The sequence below is a fragment of the Parasteatoda tepidariorum genome, chromosome 6, assembly GCF_982258835.1.
Source record: "Parasteatoda tepidariorum strain Cologne lab strain chromosome 6, Ptep-v5.0, whole genome shotgun sequence".
Taxonomy (NCBI): domain Eukaryota; kingdom Metazoa; phylum Arthropoda; class Arachnida; order Araneae; family Theridiidae; genus Parasteatoda; species Parasteatoda tepidariorum.
The window spans coordinates 18,665,251-18,681,987 of NC_141760.1; the positions used below are offsets into that span (position 1 = coordinate 18,665,251).

General features: G+C 26.9%; 1 protein-coding gene across 1 annotated transcript in view; it reads left to right on the top strand.

Annotated features, from left to right (window-relative positions):
• Positions 1–2,331: 2,331 nt before the first annotated feature.
• Positions 2,332–16,737, top strand: part of LOC107454077 (retinal homeobox protein Rx2) — a 38,206-nt gene continuing 23,800 nt past the window's right edge. Inside the window, exons 1-3 of the mRNA XM_016071130.4 lie at positions 2,332–2,610; positions 8,051–8,123; positions 10,906–11,040. Of these exons, the coding sequence (XP_015926616.1) occupies positions 8,055–8,123; positions 10,906–11,040 (204 nt within the window). The 5' untranslated portion in view covers positions 2,332–2,610; positions 8,051–8,054. The remainder of the gene's footprint in view (positions 2,611–8,050; positions 8,124–10,905; positions 11,041–16,737) is intronic.

Sequence of the window (16,737 nt, forward strand, 5' to 3'; positions counted from 1 at the left end):
TTGATATATCTAAGCAAAATACTTTCTTTTAAACTCGTAAAAGGAAACAAGATGCTGTACTAGACCTTTATTGTTTTGATAACTCAAAATTCGTCAACAGGAACTTTTGGAGAATAACACAACTATTTTTTGCTCCTTAAAACTTCTTCGCTTTTTTTTCTCTCTCGTCAATCTTTTGAAATCAGAGGAACGACACGAAGTACCGTTCAAATTAAAATAACTAGAAAAAATTTTTATGTTTAAATTGAAAATGGAGTAATGATAATGAAAACATTAAGATTTCAGATAATATAAAATGTTTTAGACAATTCAATTAATTTTAACCATCTCGAAAGCGATTATTTTTTGACTGGAACAAAAACCAGAACCGTTATTTCAAACTATTCTACTTATTACAGTTAAGACAAGCATGGATTAGGAAAAATATTGAACAATTCTTAGAATTTTTGATGATTATTTTTCAAAATATATTATCTTTCAAAATATATTAGCCGCCAAAATATATTAGCTGTCAAAATGTATCACAGAGTTTTCATAGTGAAAGTGCTTTGCTCTTGGTAGTAAGTGCAAGATACACACTCTTATAACTAAACATTTAAGTGTAGTTTTCAATGAGTTATGAGTAAAAAATACAAGTAAAATTGCATAGCCTACTAGTACAAATACAAAGTATTAAAAATGCAACCTATCATAGATTTCTATTAAAATATGAGTAGAGAATAAAAAAGAATAAAACAATCTATATATTAATCAGCGTATGTAAGATATATTTGAAGAAGAAACGTACCTTTAATAACCTTTATAAATTTCATTTTTATAGTGAAACTTCGTAAAATAAATTATTGCATACACTTTACTAAGCAAATTATTTGTTATTTATATCATCAGCGAATGCAAATTATTTCTTCAGATAAAGAGAAAAATTACTGATATTTTTTCTACTTTAACTTGCCATTCCCTTTATATTGTGTAAAAAACGCAATCTAAGCAAAATGAACAAAACACAAAAACAAAAACAAAGAAAAATAAAAATTCCGGTTGTTTTTACACACAATTTACTTTGGATTGCGTTTTAGAACTCTTGTAGGGGATACAAATAAGGAGCATTAAAAACGAAACAATAACTATTCATTATAAGTAACGGTAACTTTACCTCTAAAAGTGAAAGTTCTAACCCTCGAGGATGTTTCCCTGACCAGTAGCCCATTATGCAGCTCTAGTGCGATATAAATAAAAGTACCGTATCGTTCATAGAAGTTTTAAAATTGAACGAAAATTGCAATAGCTATTTACAATTAATTCAGTTATCTCAAATTCGATGCACATAGCTTTTTCTGACCTTATTTAAAGTTTAATGAGATTTATGTTTAAATTGCAACAAAATTTAAAAACAAAATTACTTTCATATTACGATAACGAAACATTTGCTCCGTCCAAAATGTAAAGGAAAAAATTTTAAATTTGGAAGAAAAAAAGTTTTTTTTTCCTACCAAAGAAGTTATTTCAATACATCAAATAATTAATAAAGGAGAAATTCATTTAATATTAAGCTAGAGATCTAACTATAAAAGATGCGAAAGACATAATTACAGTACTTAATTACTTTGAGATGTAATTTTTTCATTATCTTTATCTCCTTTAACAAAATCCGAAACACGGCCAAAGAGCTTATAAAAAATTATCAAATAACTAAAGTTATTGAAACAAAATTAACACGATAAATGAATATATAAAGAAAGTACAAGAAAACTAATTAATAATCCCTAATACTAAACTCGTTATACTACGATGTTTTTAATCAAAGTCGCGCACAAAGGGGAGAAATCACATTTTTTTCCTTTCCAAAACCCGGCATTGCTTTAGATTATTGAGAGTCAAAGAGCTTATTTACGAGATGAAAGGAGATTTCTCTTTTACGAAAGGGAATTTTTAAGAGAAAGTGAAAAATTGGAGCTTTTCATTTGGATAATAGAGACTACAGATGAAACTACACGATCAGGGTTATGTATATAATATTTCCCTCTCTTTTTCCCTCTAACCTTTTCAATTCATTTCCCCCCCTCTCCCTCATTGCTATTGAATACCACGCTGTGGTATTCTCTACATTAGGAAACTCATCATTTTCATAAGGCGCTTTGGAACTTTAATAATAACGACGTCAATACGCAAAACGCGGTAACATAATGAAGACTGCATCTCCACATAATTAATTACTACTCCCCCTGTATCACTCCTGCTGGCTTACGCTTCTATTGATGCATGCGGTGAGTTAGGTATGGAATAAAGGAAGGTTCGAGAGGGCTATGACAGGAGCATTTAGTGTAATTAGGAAAGAAGACACCGATGGAGGGGAAAGGTAGGGGGGATGAGAGATTTGTTGGATATCAAATCTTTCTACCTGATTGGTTTGATGCTGTGAATGGTGGAAATTTGCGCATGCCATGTATGTGCGGCAAGGATTGATAGGAGAAGGATATTAGAATATATTTTCCTCACCATGAAGTTCTAGATTTTGGTAATTTTATTCTAAGTTGCGATATCGAGACGAGAAAATGTTTTAACAAGTTAAAGTTGTGACGTCCTTTCAATTGGAAGCTTTGGATCGTTCGTGTAAGACAAAGTTTTCTTTGCTTTTTATTAATAATATTAATATAGTGTAAATTTTATACTTATTTATTTATTTAGCTTTTCAGAATGGCAAACACGATCAAATGAAAAATTTAAAATTCAGTTTTTTTTTTAAGGAATTAATTTTATATATTTTAATAGCAACTGAAATTTAAGTAATTATTGTGATCTTTAAAAACTATTTGGTTCGAGTTTTTAAAATAGCTTTCTTGTCAAACGGAATTCATTTTTTTAAAGGCAAAAAAATTTTTTAAAAAATTCAAGCGATCTTTATTTCACATATAGTGTTAAAAAGATAAATATTATTGGTCTTTTACGGGCATTATGAACTAAATATTTTTTAATTTTAATGATAATAAACTGACAAATTAGAAGTCCATGTTTTAAAAAAAGTTTTTAATGCCATTTTTAAGTACTTTTTAATATTCAAAAAATTTTATGAATAGATTTGAAACATCATGTTATATTGTAAGTACAAATATGATTCTTGTAACTGTTAAATTATTTAATTTAAATATATTTAAGCACAAAATATTGTTTGTAAAAGTTTGTTTATATCTTTTAAATCTTAATTCTGACTATGCATCTGCCTGTTTCAAACATACAGATGCATAGGCAGGATTAAGATTCTGTTACAAAAGTGCTAAAAGTTTGTTACACAAAACTTTTTACACTTTTTAAACAATAAACATTGAGTAAAAACTAACACACATATGTTTCACGTAAATATCATTTTCTAACATTAAGTTATAATAGAAACAAGGCTAACCGAAAGATAAAGATCCTTCTTTGAGCTGTCAAGTCAACACCTATCTGGATGGATTTCTATATTTACTTTGATTTTATGTTTAAAAAATAATATGTTAGCCGTGGAACAATTAAGTAAGAGTTACGTACGAAAATAATACAAAAAAATTAACTCGCAGAAATCTTTATTCTCAAAATAACACGATTATTATCCTTATAAAAATTCGGAAACCGCTAGAACAGCACTGACCGAACTCAAATAATAGCAACAGAAACGGAAAATTTGCTTTGATTTCACAAGATTACAGACATTAAACTAGTACAAGGGTGCCACTCTTCAGTCGTGGGGGCTGAAATCAGTCTTGAGAAAAAATCAGTAGACTAAATTTCATTAATTAATAGCTCTTTTCCATTTGTTGTTTAAACTAAAATGTCCTTTTTTCCTTAAAAATTTTGTAAATATTTTCTGTTAAAAATATAATACATTTTAATGAAAACATTGTTATTTTTCATAATTATAGCTAAATGATCATGTAATGATGTCACACCGAAAGGAAAAAATGGGATTGATGCTACTAATGCACAAGTATTGAAAAGCATAAAAGTTAGGCGAACAATGAGGGTCTTTAAACAATATTTCAGTACATGCTTGCTTGCACAAAATTTGTACTATTATTGTGTCGAATTTTGTTTCAGGTTTCATTTTGCCTCCCAATGTTTTGAAAAGCTGACCAAAGTTAAAATAGTTTTTTTTTTAAATTAGAGAAAGACAAAAAAGTAACGGTGAAGCAAAAAATAAGTAGAGGTACGGTTAACTTCATGAAAAATTTAGTGATTTATTATTCAGTGATTGGTGTAAGAAGATGTATAGAGTTGGTTGTTATTTTATCTTGATTGCTGTAAAAAGATAAATAATAAAAGGAGAAAAAGTTTTAGAAAAGTAATCAAATCTTTGATTTAATATAGTTGCCATTATTATAGAAAAGTATATTTTCGAATCAGTAAGCCATAAATTTCTGAAAATTCCTATAAACAATTTTAGATTGTGTTAATTAGTCGAAAAATAAGTTCAGTCTTAAATTTCTTTTAAACTGGCACCCATGCTAGTATAATTCAGCATATTCTATATTTGATGAAATTCTATATTCGATCAGATTCTATATTCGATCAAATTCTATATTCGGTCACGGCAACTAAATCTGTTCCTTGGTATACCGTATACAAACATATTCCAACCACGTAATAATATGAAAATAGTTGATACTATATATGACATTATTTTTAAAGAGATAAAAAGACAATTGTTATTGAAAAAAAATATGGTCAAAACTACCAGCACTAAAATTCACCATATTTCTGGTTCTATAGGGTCACCAAAAAGCTCGGCAATTTTTATGAAAGTACTTTAGTAATGATTTTGGTAAAATTAATAATAAAATATAATCTTATAATATGGGATAAAATTTGACAAATGTGGTAATTTTATCCAAGGTATGATGATAATGATTATATTTATTTTTCAGTTTTGTATGTTTTATTGAATGTGTGGTAATAAGAACTATAATTTCGATTTATATGCATATATATTCATCTTATAAGAAAAGATCACTATTAATAGATCACTTAAAGATCACTATTAATATTAGACTACTAATACCAAAATTTATTTCAATCACTTGTCTCTTTTAAAAAAATGCAGAAATGATAGATTACTAATACATAATACCTTGTTTATTCTATATTCAAATGTTGACAAATTAAGTATCTATGGTAATTCATATAATTTAAATAATAGCCTCCTGTACTATAAGTGGCTTGAAATAGTTTTAACTAAAAAGTATTTAGAAAAAGAAGTTTTTCAAAATACCAAAATAAAAATATTATTATTTCTCAAATAAATATTTAAAAAAAACGATTTCCGAGATATACAGAAGGAAAGCTTAATTTTTTTTAATTTTGACTATAAGTTGCTTTTGGATTTAACTTAACAGATTACACGAAGGAAAACAATTATGGTAAAATGGTGTATAGTAATGACATTTCTAGTAAAATAAACCATAATTCTGGTTAATAAAACCAGAATATACTGTATTGAAACCATTTGTATGGTAATGGTTTATCGGAAATTTGGGTTTCCAAAATTATAGCTCCTTTTATTACATATTTAGTAAGAAAATCAAAACAAAAGAGTGAATTTAATCGAATAAATAGTTATATCTAAGGTATGATAAAATTAATAAATTTTTCACCTTTTGCTAAATTTTATCACATGTCATAAAACCACATTTTATTGTACCCTATTTCATTGTTGATTTTACAAAAATTATTACCAAAATGCTTTGGTAAAAGTTACCGTATAGCTAGAAGCGTGGTAAATTTTACCGAATTTTGATAGTTTTGACCATACTTTTTTCTCAGTATTGACATTTTAAAAAATTAAGAAATCATGTTTGCACATTTATCTGTAAGAAAGAAATGAAGAATAAAACTAACAGGTGATGCCTATTGGACTGCAACAAAACTGTTTCAAATTCTTATAAAAATTGATTCGAGGAACCATAATACCGTAACTACTATCTGCTACACTAATAGTGTTAAATTAAACAACAAAAAAATTTTCTTTTGTTCATTTGCTTTTTAAATTATACTTTAAAACGAAGTCAATATCTATTCCAATCCATCTAACCTCTAACTTTCACCATATTGCTATAAATTATAAAGAAATGTAATTTTTATGCTGAAAAAGATATTGTTAAAGTGCTGTGAAAAAGAGCATTTGGAGAACCACAACGGATAAAGGGAAATAAACTGGTTATTAAATTTAAACTAGTAGTTAAATAATAATAAATGATAAGACAATCTTTAGAGAAATTATTATTTTTTTTTCAACCTGCAAAAAATCGAATTGCACAATGTTAAGAGAACGATCTTTATTTAAACTTATCTTAAAATAGATGATCACAGTGTATATAAGTTCCTCTGCTGAGCGATAAATACAAAGGAAAAACAACTTTTACAGAGAAAAAATATATTGAGAAATTAATAAGAAGCTAAGTTTTTGTGATAGGAAAATCTTAAATATAGTAACAACGTTTTAACAACACAAATCATTAGATAAACTTGTTTTTATTAAATACTACTATTACTTTTGTTGTAATGCCGTATAAAGAAGCAATTGATGATAATAATAAGAGTTTTCTATGGGATAAAGAATAGTAAACGAAAAACAAGTTTCAAACAGGGGGTGCTTATTTTTTTTCTGAAACTTTCTTTTCAAACAATAAATCTCTAGAATTAAATAAAATGAAAACAGAGAATATTTATTTTAATAGTCATAGAATAGTCAAATTCTAACATTTGGAGCACAGTTTTAATTCACTACCAATCTTTATGCTTTTTCTCGGATTATACCAACACTGTTAGAAATTTCCCTGTAAAAATGGTTAAATAACAATTTATTTAAATGTTATTTTACGATATTCAACCAAAGCAGTAAAATAATCATAAAAAATATAATATTCAAACTGTTAAGTGTGAGAAAAATGTTTATTGACTGTTTTTACCTAATACGGTTTAATAATCAGAATTCTACAAGGGCCGAATAGTCCCACCTTATGGAAGCCATTTTGTTCCACGTAGCTTAATACAAACTGTATTTGAGAGGGTTAATCGGTTAGTCTTATGACCGGCTGAATCGGGGTTTGAATCTCAACCTTGATATCGCAATATTTCTTCCATTCCTTCTATGCATAAAGAGTTTCTTGTGTTCTGCATTCTCCAATCTGTGTATGTATTCTGCATTCTTCTCTGTCTGCATTCTGCATTCATTCTGTGTCTACATTCTTCAATCTCGTGTTCTGCATTCTTCAAAAAATGAAGGAAACAAATTCTAGGAAAATGGTGCATATGGTCAGTTAGAATTCGAAACTATCATTCACTCATAATTGGCACAGCACCCATAAAACTCCTATGGTCGCTTAAAATTTATTTTCATGTTTTCGAAACTATGCTAGTTGTAAATGGTTACAAAACTGTATACTTTCGAATTCACGTTTCAGTACCAGTTGTAACCGGTTTCAAAACCGTAAATGTAAAAAAACGTTCCCAACCATAAACTTCATGATTAATTGGACGAGTATGCTGCTGCCAATTATTTTACCGTAATTTCTCAATTAAAATTCTAACAGTGTACATACAGAAATTTTTCTTCTCTCCCTTTCTCTCTCTTTTGAATATCTAGATGTGGGTTGGAATAATTTAAAGAACTAGCGCTCGTTTTTGACTCCAGTTAATTTTTATCTTCAAAAAAATAATTCTTATAACTAACTCACAAACGCGACGTTAATTGGATAAAAAAAGACATTATTGACAAATTTGTTCGTACAAACAGTTATAATTCTCGTCTGTGGATTTACCCATTCCATAGCCTTTTTTAATGAACAAAGCGACACGTAATACTGAAACCTCTTTCCTTTCCTGCTCTAAATTTTCCCTCAGAAAGGATGTTTAGTAAAATTCAGACGATTTAAGATTATTTGAATTACTGAAACACTTTTTGAAATAGTAATTATAATTAAAAATGCGTAAGACATAACTCTCATCCTGCTATATTTAAACCAATCAAACATTTTTTAAGAAAAAAATAATATATCAATTTTTTTTCTTTTTTTAAAAGGATCATGGCATTTGTTCCCTCTTTAGCATCTCATGTGAGCATGGATGATTATCTTCTAACACGAAGAAGGCAGGTAAGAATGCATATATATTATAATTTGAGTTCAGATTTCTTTTGCATGAATAAAAAATATTTCTATCCTCAATTTTGAATTATAATTTTGAAAATGAAGTTAAAAATTAGTTATTATTATTATTATTATTGCATTAAAGTATGGTTTATATTATTAAATATTTTTATTACAGATAAAAATTCGTTAGAAATTAAATCTTTTTTCTATTATTCTCTATTCCATTACCATACCGTCATTTCGAGTTCCGAGGAAATCCTTCATACAAGGGAAAAAACTCATTTAACTAATCCTATCGAATTTCAACATAAGGTATTAAAAACCGCATTCGTAAAATAATTTCCTAATTAAAGAATTAATTTTGCTAGGAATTAACAAGTTGAAATTTTTCAATAATATTTAAAATGCATTAAATACAATAAAATTAGCTGCAGAAAATACTAAACTACTACTAATAACTAATATGTATTGTTTAAAAACTTTTGGCTTTAGTTTAAAAAGCAAAAAAGTTGTAAAGTTATTTTGTGCAGCTTGTTCTCGATTGAATCCTTTTGCTATCAATTAAGACAGTGATTTTTTAAGTGCGCGCCACACATTCCAGGGTAGTTGTGATATCTTTAACAATATTCAATAGATACGAAAGTTGTTAAACAATACATATAAGAGTTGTTAAACTACAGGTTCTAGTGTTTAATTCATTTTCATCTTTATCTCCTATTTATGCTCAGAAGTTCTTTGATTTTAAGTTGGGAGCCATGGAAAAATATTTATAAAAAAATGCTCTGTGAATCAAAAGTTTGAATAACATTAAAGTTAGTGAAAAGTTTTAAAATTAATGATAATTTTTATCTATGACAATATTCTGGCAGTCTAACTTGAGAGATTAGCCATAGCCAATCAAGCTGAGTTTTTACATAAATAAGTGACTCAGAAGTTAGAAATTGAGCAACGGAAATTTATTTCCCTACTTCACTTTTTGTTAGGAAAACTTGACTCATTAAAAAAAGTTTCGAAGAAATGAATTACAAAGTTTTCATCAAAGAAGCAATAAATTTAAATTTAGTAGAACCATTTTTTTTAAAGATTTGTTGATGCAACGGAGAGTAATTTTTTTAAAACGAAAGAATGACATCTATATTTTTCCTCTAACTAAAATAACAATTAAATGAATAATTAAGTAAATAATTTTTATAAAACACATTTTTCATATTTTTATAAATTAAAAAAAAATCTTTAAAGAAGAAACGATTGCGCAGAAGCGTCTGAAATATCTCGATTGATTGGGTCTGTTCCACGACGCGGTGTTCTTGGGCCCCGCTCCAAGTTTCTTAACTTATGAGAAGTTTATCGTTTACCGGTTAACGGTTGTTAATCGTTTAACGATTAACGACCGTTCGGGAGAACCATGTCAAGAAACTGACCCATTGTTTTTCTCACTTTTATACTTATTATAAGTACTTTTAATCCTTTAAATAATGAAATGTATGGTTTTTAAAGTAAGAACGAATTTAGATTACAGAAATTAGCGTCATACTTATGGTTAAAATTAGAATTTAAAATAACTTATAAATTTGTAAAAACTTTAAAATTGAAGAAAAAGCAAATCCATATATTATTTTCTAATTTAAAAATCTATTATTATTACTATTATTATTTCGTTTTTGTCTCAATTGGTGAATGACAATTTAGGTTTCTTTATCTTTAAACAGATGGAATATTATTATCGTTTAAATAATGGTATTAGAGAACAAAAAATAATTCTCTAATGCATTCATATTAATAAGTTAAGAGTGCTTTATAAAGATCTTTCACAAAGAAAACAAAAATCCACAGTTTAAGAATCTTAAACTTGAATTATCTGGGTTTTAGATAAAATAACTTAAATAATATGAATAATCTAAAACAACTGTTGCGGAAATACGTATATCTTTATTAAAAGAACTTCATTGTCTTTAAAAACTATGGTGGAAATGGTTGACATGTTTTGAGAGCCCGAAACAGACGCTCATTATCAAGATCCACGAACTAGCGAGTTACGCGTTGTTTCGTCTTGGTAATGGGCTTGATTTTTTTGTGAATTTTTAGAAATACTTTTTAAATTATTCATTTTTAGAGCTTCAGTTTAGCTCAGAAAGTTTGTTTAGTAATTTTGTGGAAATTGTATATATTTCTATTTATTCATTTACCCAAAAGCTTGCCATTATGCTTGCTTGAAATCTTGTTCTTCTTGTCTGAAATTTTGCACCAGCCAAAATACTAAAAATCAGCTTTTATAAAACTTGTCAAAATACCTGGCATTTGTCCCTGTTTAGGATAATGAAACTTTTTTAAAGTGTTTGCGCTAAAATGCTGCCCTGATGCTTGACAAAATCTGTTAGAGTGCTAAAAATTTACTTTTTAAAATAATAATTCCCCTCCTTGGTTGGAATAATTATTTGGCACTCTCTATGAAAAAAATAGATCTTTATTTTAAAAATATATATATAATCCCTACGTATTTTAGTATTATTTTAAATTGCTGTAGTTTCTGACTTAAAAAATACATCTTTCAATTTCAGTTAGTTATTTAAATTCAATATAGTTGATTGTTGTTAAGGAGAAACTCTGACAACTGCATTTAATTTGAATGTTCATTCATTTATATTCATATTATTTCATATTAATACTCAAATATTAAGATTACAATTTCAGAAAATCAAATGTAGTTATAAAATAAGAATAAGTACATTTAACAAATTCTGTATAGTTTATGAAACTACAAAGGTATTTTTTTTAATGTTTATAGCGTAGAAATCGAACCACGTTTAACCCACAGCAGCTAACTGAGTTAGAAGTCCTTTTTGAAAAAACACATTACCCGGATGTATTTCTAAGAGAAGAAGTGGCCAAGAAAATTAATCTGTCTGAAGCTCGAGTGCAGGTACGTGTACTACATACGTGTAAGTAGGTACGTTAATTGCGTGCATACCTGCATCACCGACATTTAACTATTATCTTTTGATTACTGATAAAAAAAAAAGTGTTTTGATTTTGTCTTTTATATTTAAAATGCTTGAAGTCTTTCTCTAAGTAATCATTTTTTTAACTTTTCTGTATTCACTGTTAAAATTCAAAAACATTATATTCTAAATCCTAAACATTTCAGAAATTCATCGAAAAAAATAAGTAAAGGTACAAATACTTGGAAATATTTATGAATTTGGTCAAAAAATACCATTCATCACTATGCAAGTACTTCTGAATATATATAAATTCCATCTAGATCGTAAGAATATTTAAATATACAACAATGAGCTCTGTAAAAAAATCCGGATCAAATTACGGCATAAAATACCAGCACTTTGAGTGCATCATCGATAAATTCCATTTTACAGTAAAATTCGTTTTTACTGTAAAATATTGTGCCGCAATTTTTACAATAATATTCATTTAATTATAGCCATTCAGAAATTTTACGGTAGTAATGCATTAATGTAAAAATGATAGTATATCAGATTTTTTGTTCCATAACATGTTTCGGTAAAAATGGATTTTACGGTAAAAAAACACCGACTCCCGTACCGTTAATACACTGAATAAACTTTTTACAATAATTTGATCAGGAATTTTTTAAAGTGTACAAATACTTGAATATAAATGAATTTGAAATCTTATGAATACTTAAACATAGCTGTGTAGGAATACTTCTGAATGTATGACAATTCCATCGAGATCATAAGAATCCTTAAACATATAATATTCTAGAAGTACTTCTGAATATAGATCAAATTTATCGAGACAGTAAAGAATTAAAGCGCATAGAATTGTACAAATACTACTGAATATTTGTGAATTCTATCAAGATCATAAGATTTCTAAAACATACAACAGTGCACAAGTAGTCTTGAATATTTGTGAATTCCATTGAAAAACTGAGAATATAAGAGCATGCAAAATTCGTTTGAAAATATATGAATTTGATCAGTAAAAGGCAAACATTTAAACATCATTTCAAGGAAACATTTTAACATTTGAAAAATTCACTTGAAAAAAATTAATAATAATTAATTTAATGGAAATTTCAAAGTATCGAACCTACCAAAAGAAACAACACTGTGTGTATATTAAAAGGAAAATCAATAAAAGGAAATTGAGTTTTCTAATTACTTGAAAAACTTTTTATAATTATTTCAGCATTAATTACTTTAAAAGTTCCGAGTGCTTTTTAATTATTCATATTTATATGTTCTAATACAATATTACTCTAATTTAAGAAATCTCTTAATGCCGTTTAATTAACGAAAAGTATTATAACGTTCACAAATGAGAAGCATCTTAAAAATTCTCCAACAATCATTCCATTAGAAAAAACCAAGCTGAGACAATTTTCTTAATTAAATTAGATAAATATCCTTCATTAAAAAAAACTTTCATATGCATATATTCTTAATTTTACTGATTAGAATTGAAATTAGAGCAAGAACAATGGTCTATACTTCGCTTCTTTAAAAAACGTAAGTAATTTTTTTTGCATTTGTTCATGTCGCTAATTAATTTCATTTATTTACTTAAATATAATTGTTTCAATAATTAACTGAAAGAAAATTAATTAATTTTTGTAATTTAAAACCTAACTTGATGATCATTTTACAAAGTTAAATTATTAATTTAGTTTATACTATGTATTATTTTTAATTAGAGATCACTTTACAGAAAAAAATATAATTATATATTTTTCCAGTATAGAAATATTGTTTATGGTGTTAAGGAAGATCTTTTTAATGTGTTTATAACTACCGCTTATTGGGGTTATCTAAGACAGCTCGCAATTAATTAGTTTGATTTTAAGTAGTAGGAGGGACTTTATTTAAAGGATATTTTATGGATTGAATAAATTGATTTGCTGTTATAATGTCTGCAAAGGAGACATAATGTATTTACAATACTTAAATACTGTATAATATGAAAAAAAAGTATGGTATAACTACTAGAATATTGTAAATTTACCATGTTTCCAACTCTGTGGGAACACCAAATAACTCGGTAATTTTACCAAAACGCTTTGGTAAGGATTTTGATAAAATTAACAATAAAATACGGCTTTATAACATACAATTAAAGATGGTGAATGCATTAATATTTGATAATTTTATCTTAACACCTAAGAACATGACATAAAAACCATTTATTCTGTTAAATTTATTTTTCAGTTTTTCATACATATTTTTTTTACTAAATATGTGGTAATATGAACTGTAATTTTGAAAATCAGAATGTGTGGTAAAATGTTGTCATATGAACGAAAAAATTACCAAATGAATAGTTTTAATTTGGGTTTATTAACCAGAATTATCGTTTATTTTACCAGAATGTCATTACCATACAAAACCTTTTCACAGAATTTTTTCCTCCGTGCAGATATACAAGAATTCTTACTTTGTATTATTTTAACTGTATAACTTCTAATAGAAAAGTGAAAGTTAAAGTAAGTGTGGAAAATGTATTAGTAAATATTTGGTGGACTAATGTGAAATTAAAATTTTTCTCTGTTTATTTAGTTAAAATAATATTTTTATTTTTTTTCACTGAACAGCATGTTTTCGAGTCTACTTTAGCACAAGCCTATGTTACAGTAAATATGTTGTAGCTTCCATCTTGTTTTAGCCATATTGTAGCTTCACAGATAAATTTAAACTAAACTAACAAAAGCAATACTGTTTATATTGTTAAAATTATTTTTGGAATTGTATTCATTTCTTAAGTATACTAGTACTAACGTATAGTATGAAGATAAAAAAAATTCTTAAATTTTGCTTAAATTTATATATTTAATTAGCATAAAATTCCAGCCACTTTTTCATACATTTCTTTATAGTAACCCTAAAGAAAAAGTAACATTAGCAAGGTATATAAAGCACAATATAATTTCAATGAAAAAATTACTGTTAAATTACGATTTAAAAAAAAATATTTACCATTTACAAAAAACAAACATTATAAAAAAATAATTATTTAAGAAGCTTGTCAGCAACATTTCCTTTTGTACTAGCTTAAATGCCACTAAAGTTGCTAAAAAAATGTTTTAATACACGTATGAAACAAACTTTTTTTCCCTCGTGTATTGCGTCGCGTGTGTTAAATGAAATAAAAGGATTATGTGAAATCAATGTGTAACGTCCTTATAGACCAGGAAAACTTAAAAAAACGCCGTATATTACGTTAAAACTTTTCTATACAGTGTCATTTTCTGCTTGATTGCTTATGTTGCACCTATGTAATGTTTTAAAGTAAAGAGGTTGAAGCAATGATAATTCATGTTTTTGATGGATTGAATAGATACTTTCGATGTGTTTTAGGAACGGTTTTGATGAAAAACGACGCGATTTTTATGTAAGATGTTGTTAAGATGTTTATGTGTATTTTAGTAATGAAAATAGTAATGAAAATTCTAGAAAATAAAGTTATAGTCTGTTCGCAATAGTACTTACACATCGATGGCAAATTTCTAAAATGAGTTAAATAAGAACATTCACATATTTTTTAATTAAGCTCAATAGCTAATGTAAAGCCAAAATAATTTGAACAATGACTAATAAGCCAAATTGAGACGAAATCATAATATTTTTTTCCTCCATACTTTCGATTCGGGAATCGTGATAATTAAATAAGCTTTAAAGCCCCTGCTTTAAAATTCAAATCTTCTTAAACATGTCGGTGTAATTGTTTTTGGGTTAGTTTTTTTTAAAATTATAGCAGTACTCAATTAATGTGTACTATTCTATATTATATAATTTGATTTTAGCGTGCAGGAAAATTAAATTGTTTAAATTTATTTTTCTATAAATTGAAAAATATTACTTAAGAAGATAAGAAAATTAATAAGATAAGTTACTTACAAGGGATAGGATACTCCAAATGCCAATCATCAATTGAGCTGGACTTTTATATAAAGAACTATTTCAAAGTTGGGGATTAAGCTTAATTTTTTTTAATTATTCTTTGGTTTTGGTAGCATAGACATATGTATTATATGTCTATACTACCAAAACACATGGTAGTATTTGGTAGTAGTGCAAAAACATTTTAAGCGAATTATCCTGTTTTCCTTAAAAACTTATTTGGTAGAATCAATGTTACGAAGCAAAAAATAATCCATCAATGCAGAGAAACTTAATATATCAATGGATCAATAGATCTTATTCCTTTTATAAAAACTTAGAAAGTAATTCGTTAAGTAAATAGAGCACTGGATTATATTTACTTTGAGTATGAAATATATTCATAATTAATTCAAAATCTGTTCTTTTAATACGAGAACTATTGCGGAAATGCCTCTGTAATCGCTAACTAAACAAATTGTTCACACTCTCATAAATAAATATTTTTCATTAATTTAAAATAAAATATAGCATATAAAAGCAATTTATATGGTCGAAATTATTGTATAAAAATAGTTTGAAGCATATTTATAAAATAATTTGGTAGCATATTTCAAATTAATGAAATGATTCTGAAAATTTTACTTTAGCTACCGTAACATGTTACCTTCAATTTTATCGCTTTCCAATTAAAAAAGAAATTGGCATCATAAGAATATTTTTGTTATAAATAGTCTAAAAATCTATATAAGTCTATAAAGTCTATTTAAATATCTATATTTTCAAAAATATTATGAAACTGTTAAAGAATTTTACACGGTTAATGTGAAGTTTTAAAATCAATCTTCATACGAAAATTCAGCTTATTGGGTGAGTAAAATTGCAGGTGCCTTCTTTGTTTAGTCAGTAAAATTTGAAGAAAATTTGTATTTAACCATTTTTGACGACCGTGCATTGAATTTCATTCCTGAAAAAAAAGAAATTTCCAACACTGGTTGACGTTAATGTTCGTACATATTGTTAACGTCATATTACATAATTCCATGTCCATGAGAGCGGTTTTCAACTCATTTAAGGCTTAAAACTAACTTCTAAAAATGAACTATAAACTTTTGTTATGTAAATTTATAGTTCATTAAAATTCAACCATTAAAATTTAGCAAAAACAAACTTATGCTTTGACAATCGTATCCAAATCGAAGATCTTTATTGTAAGCACGTATTCTTCCAAGTTTACAGAGTTAGCTTAAGGTTTAAAAAATTAAATTTGGTTGAAATAAGATTGCAAAGTGCTGGCAAAATACATTAAACACTTTGCTTGTATATCACAAATAAATCAAAGATTTGTTTTGTAAGCAACCACATGCGCTAATAAAGCCACACGATACAGCCCAATAAGTAGAATGTTTAAACTATAACTTTATCGCATTTCACTTCAAATGGCGTTTTTTTTAAACTTTTTTTTTTTTGCTTTAATAAGTAAAAACAATTTTTATATGGGTTGACTTTTGCCACGTCTTTATACATTTGTGAAAACATGCGATGACTGAACAAAAAAAACATTAATATTGTTTGCAAATAACAGGACTAACAATTGTTCATAATATTTGTGACCATCTAATTTTAAATTCTTGCTTTTATCTTTTAATAATATCAAAAACCTCCTACGTTTTTGTCAATTAAAATGGATATTTCTTGGAGTGAAGTGTTACATTTTACGCACCTTTCAAATTCTAGTATATTATGATGTATAAACATTT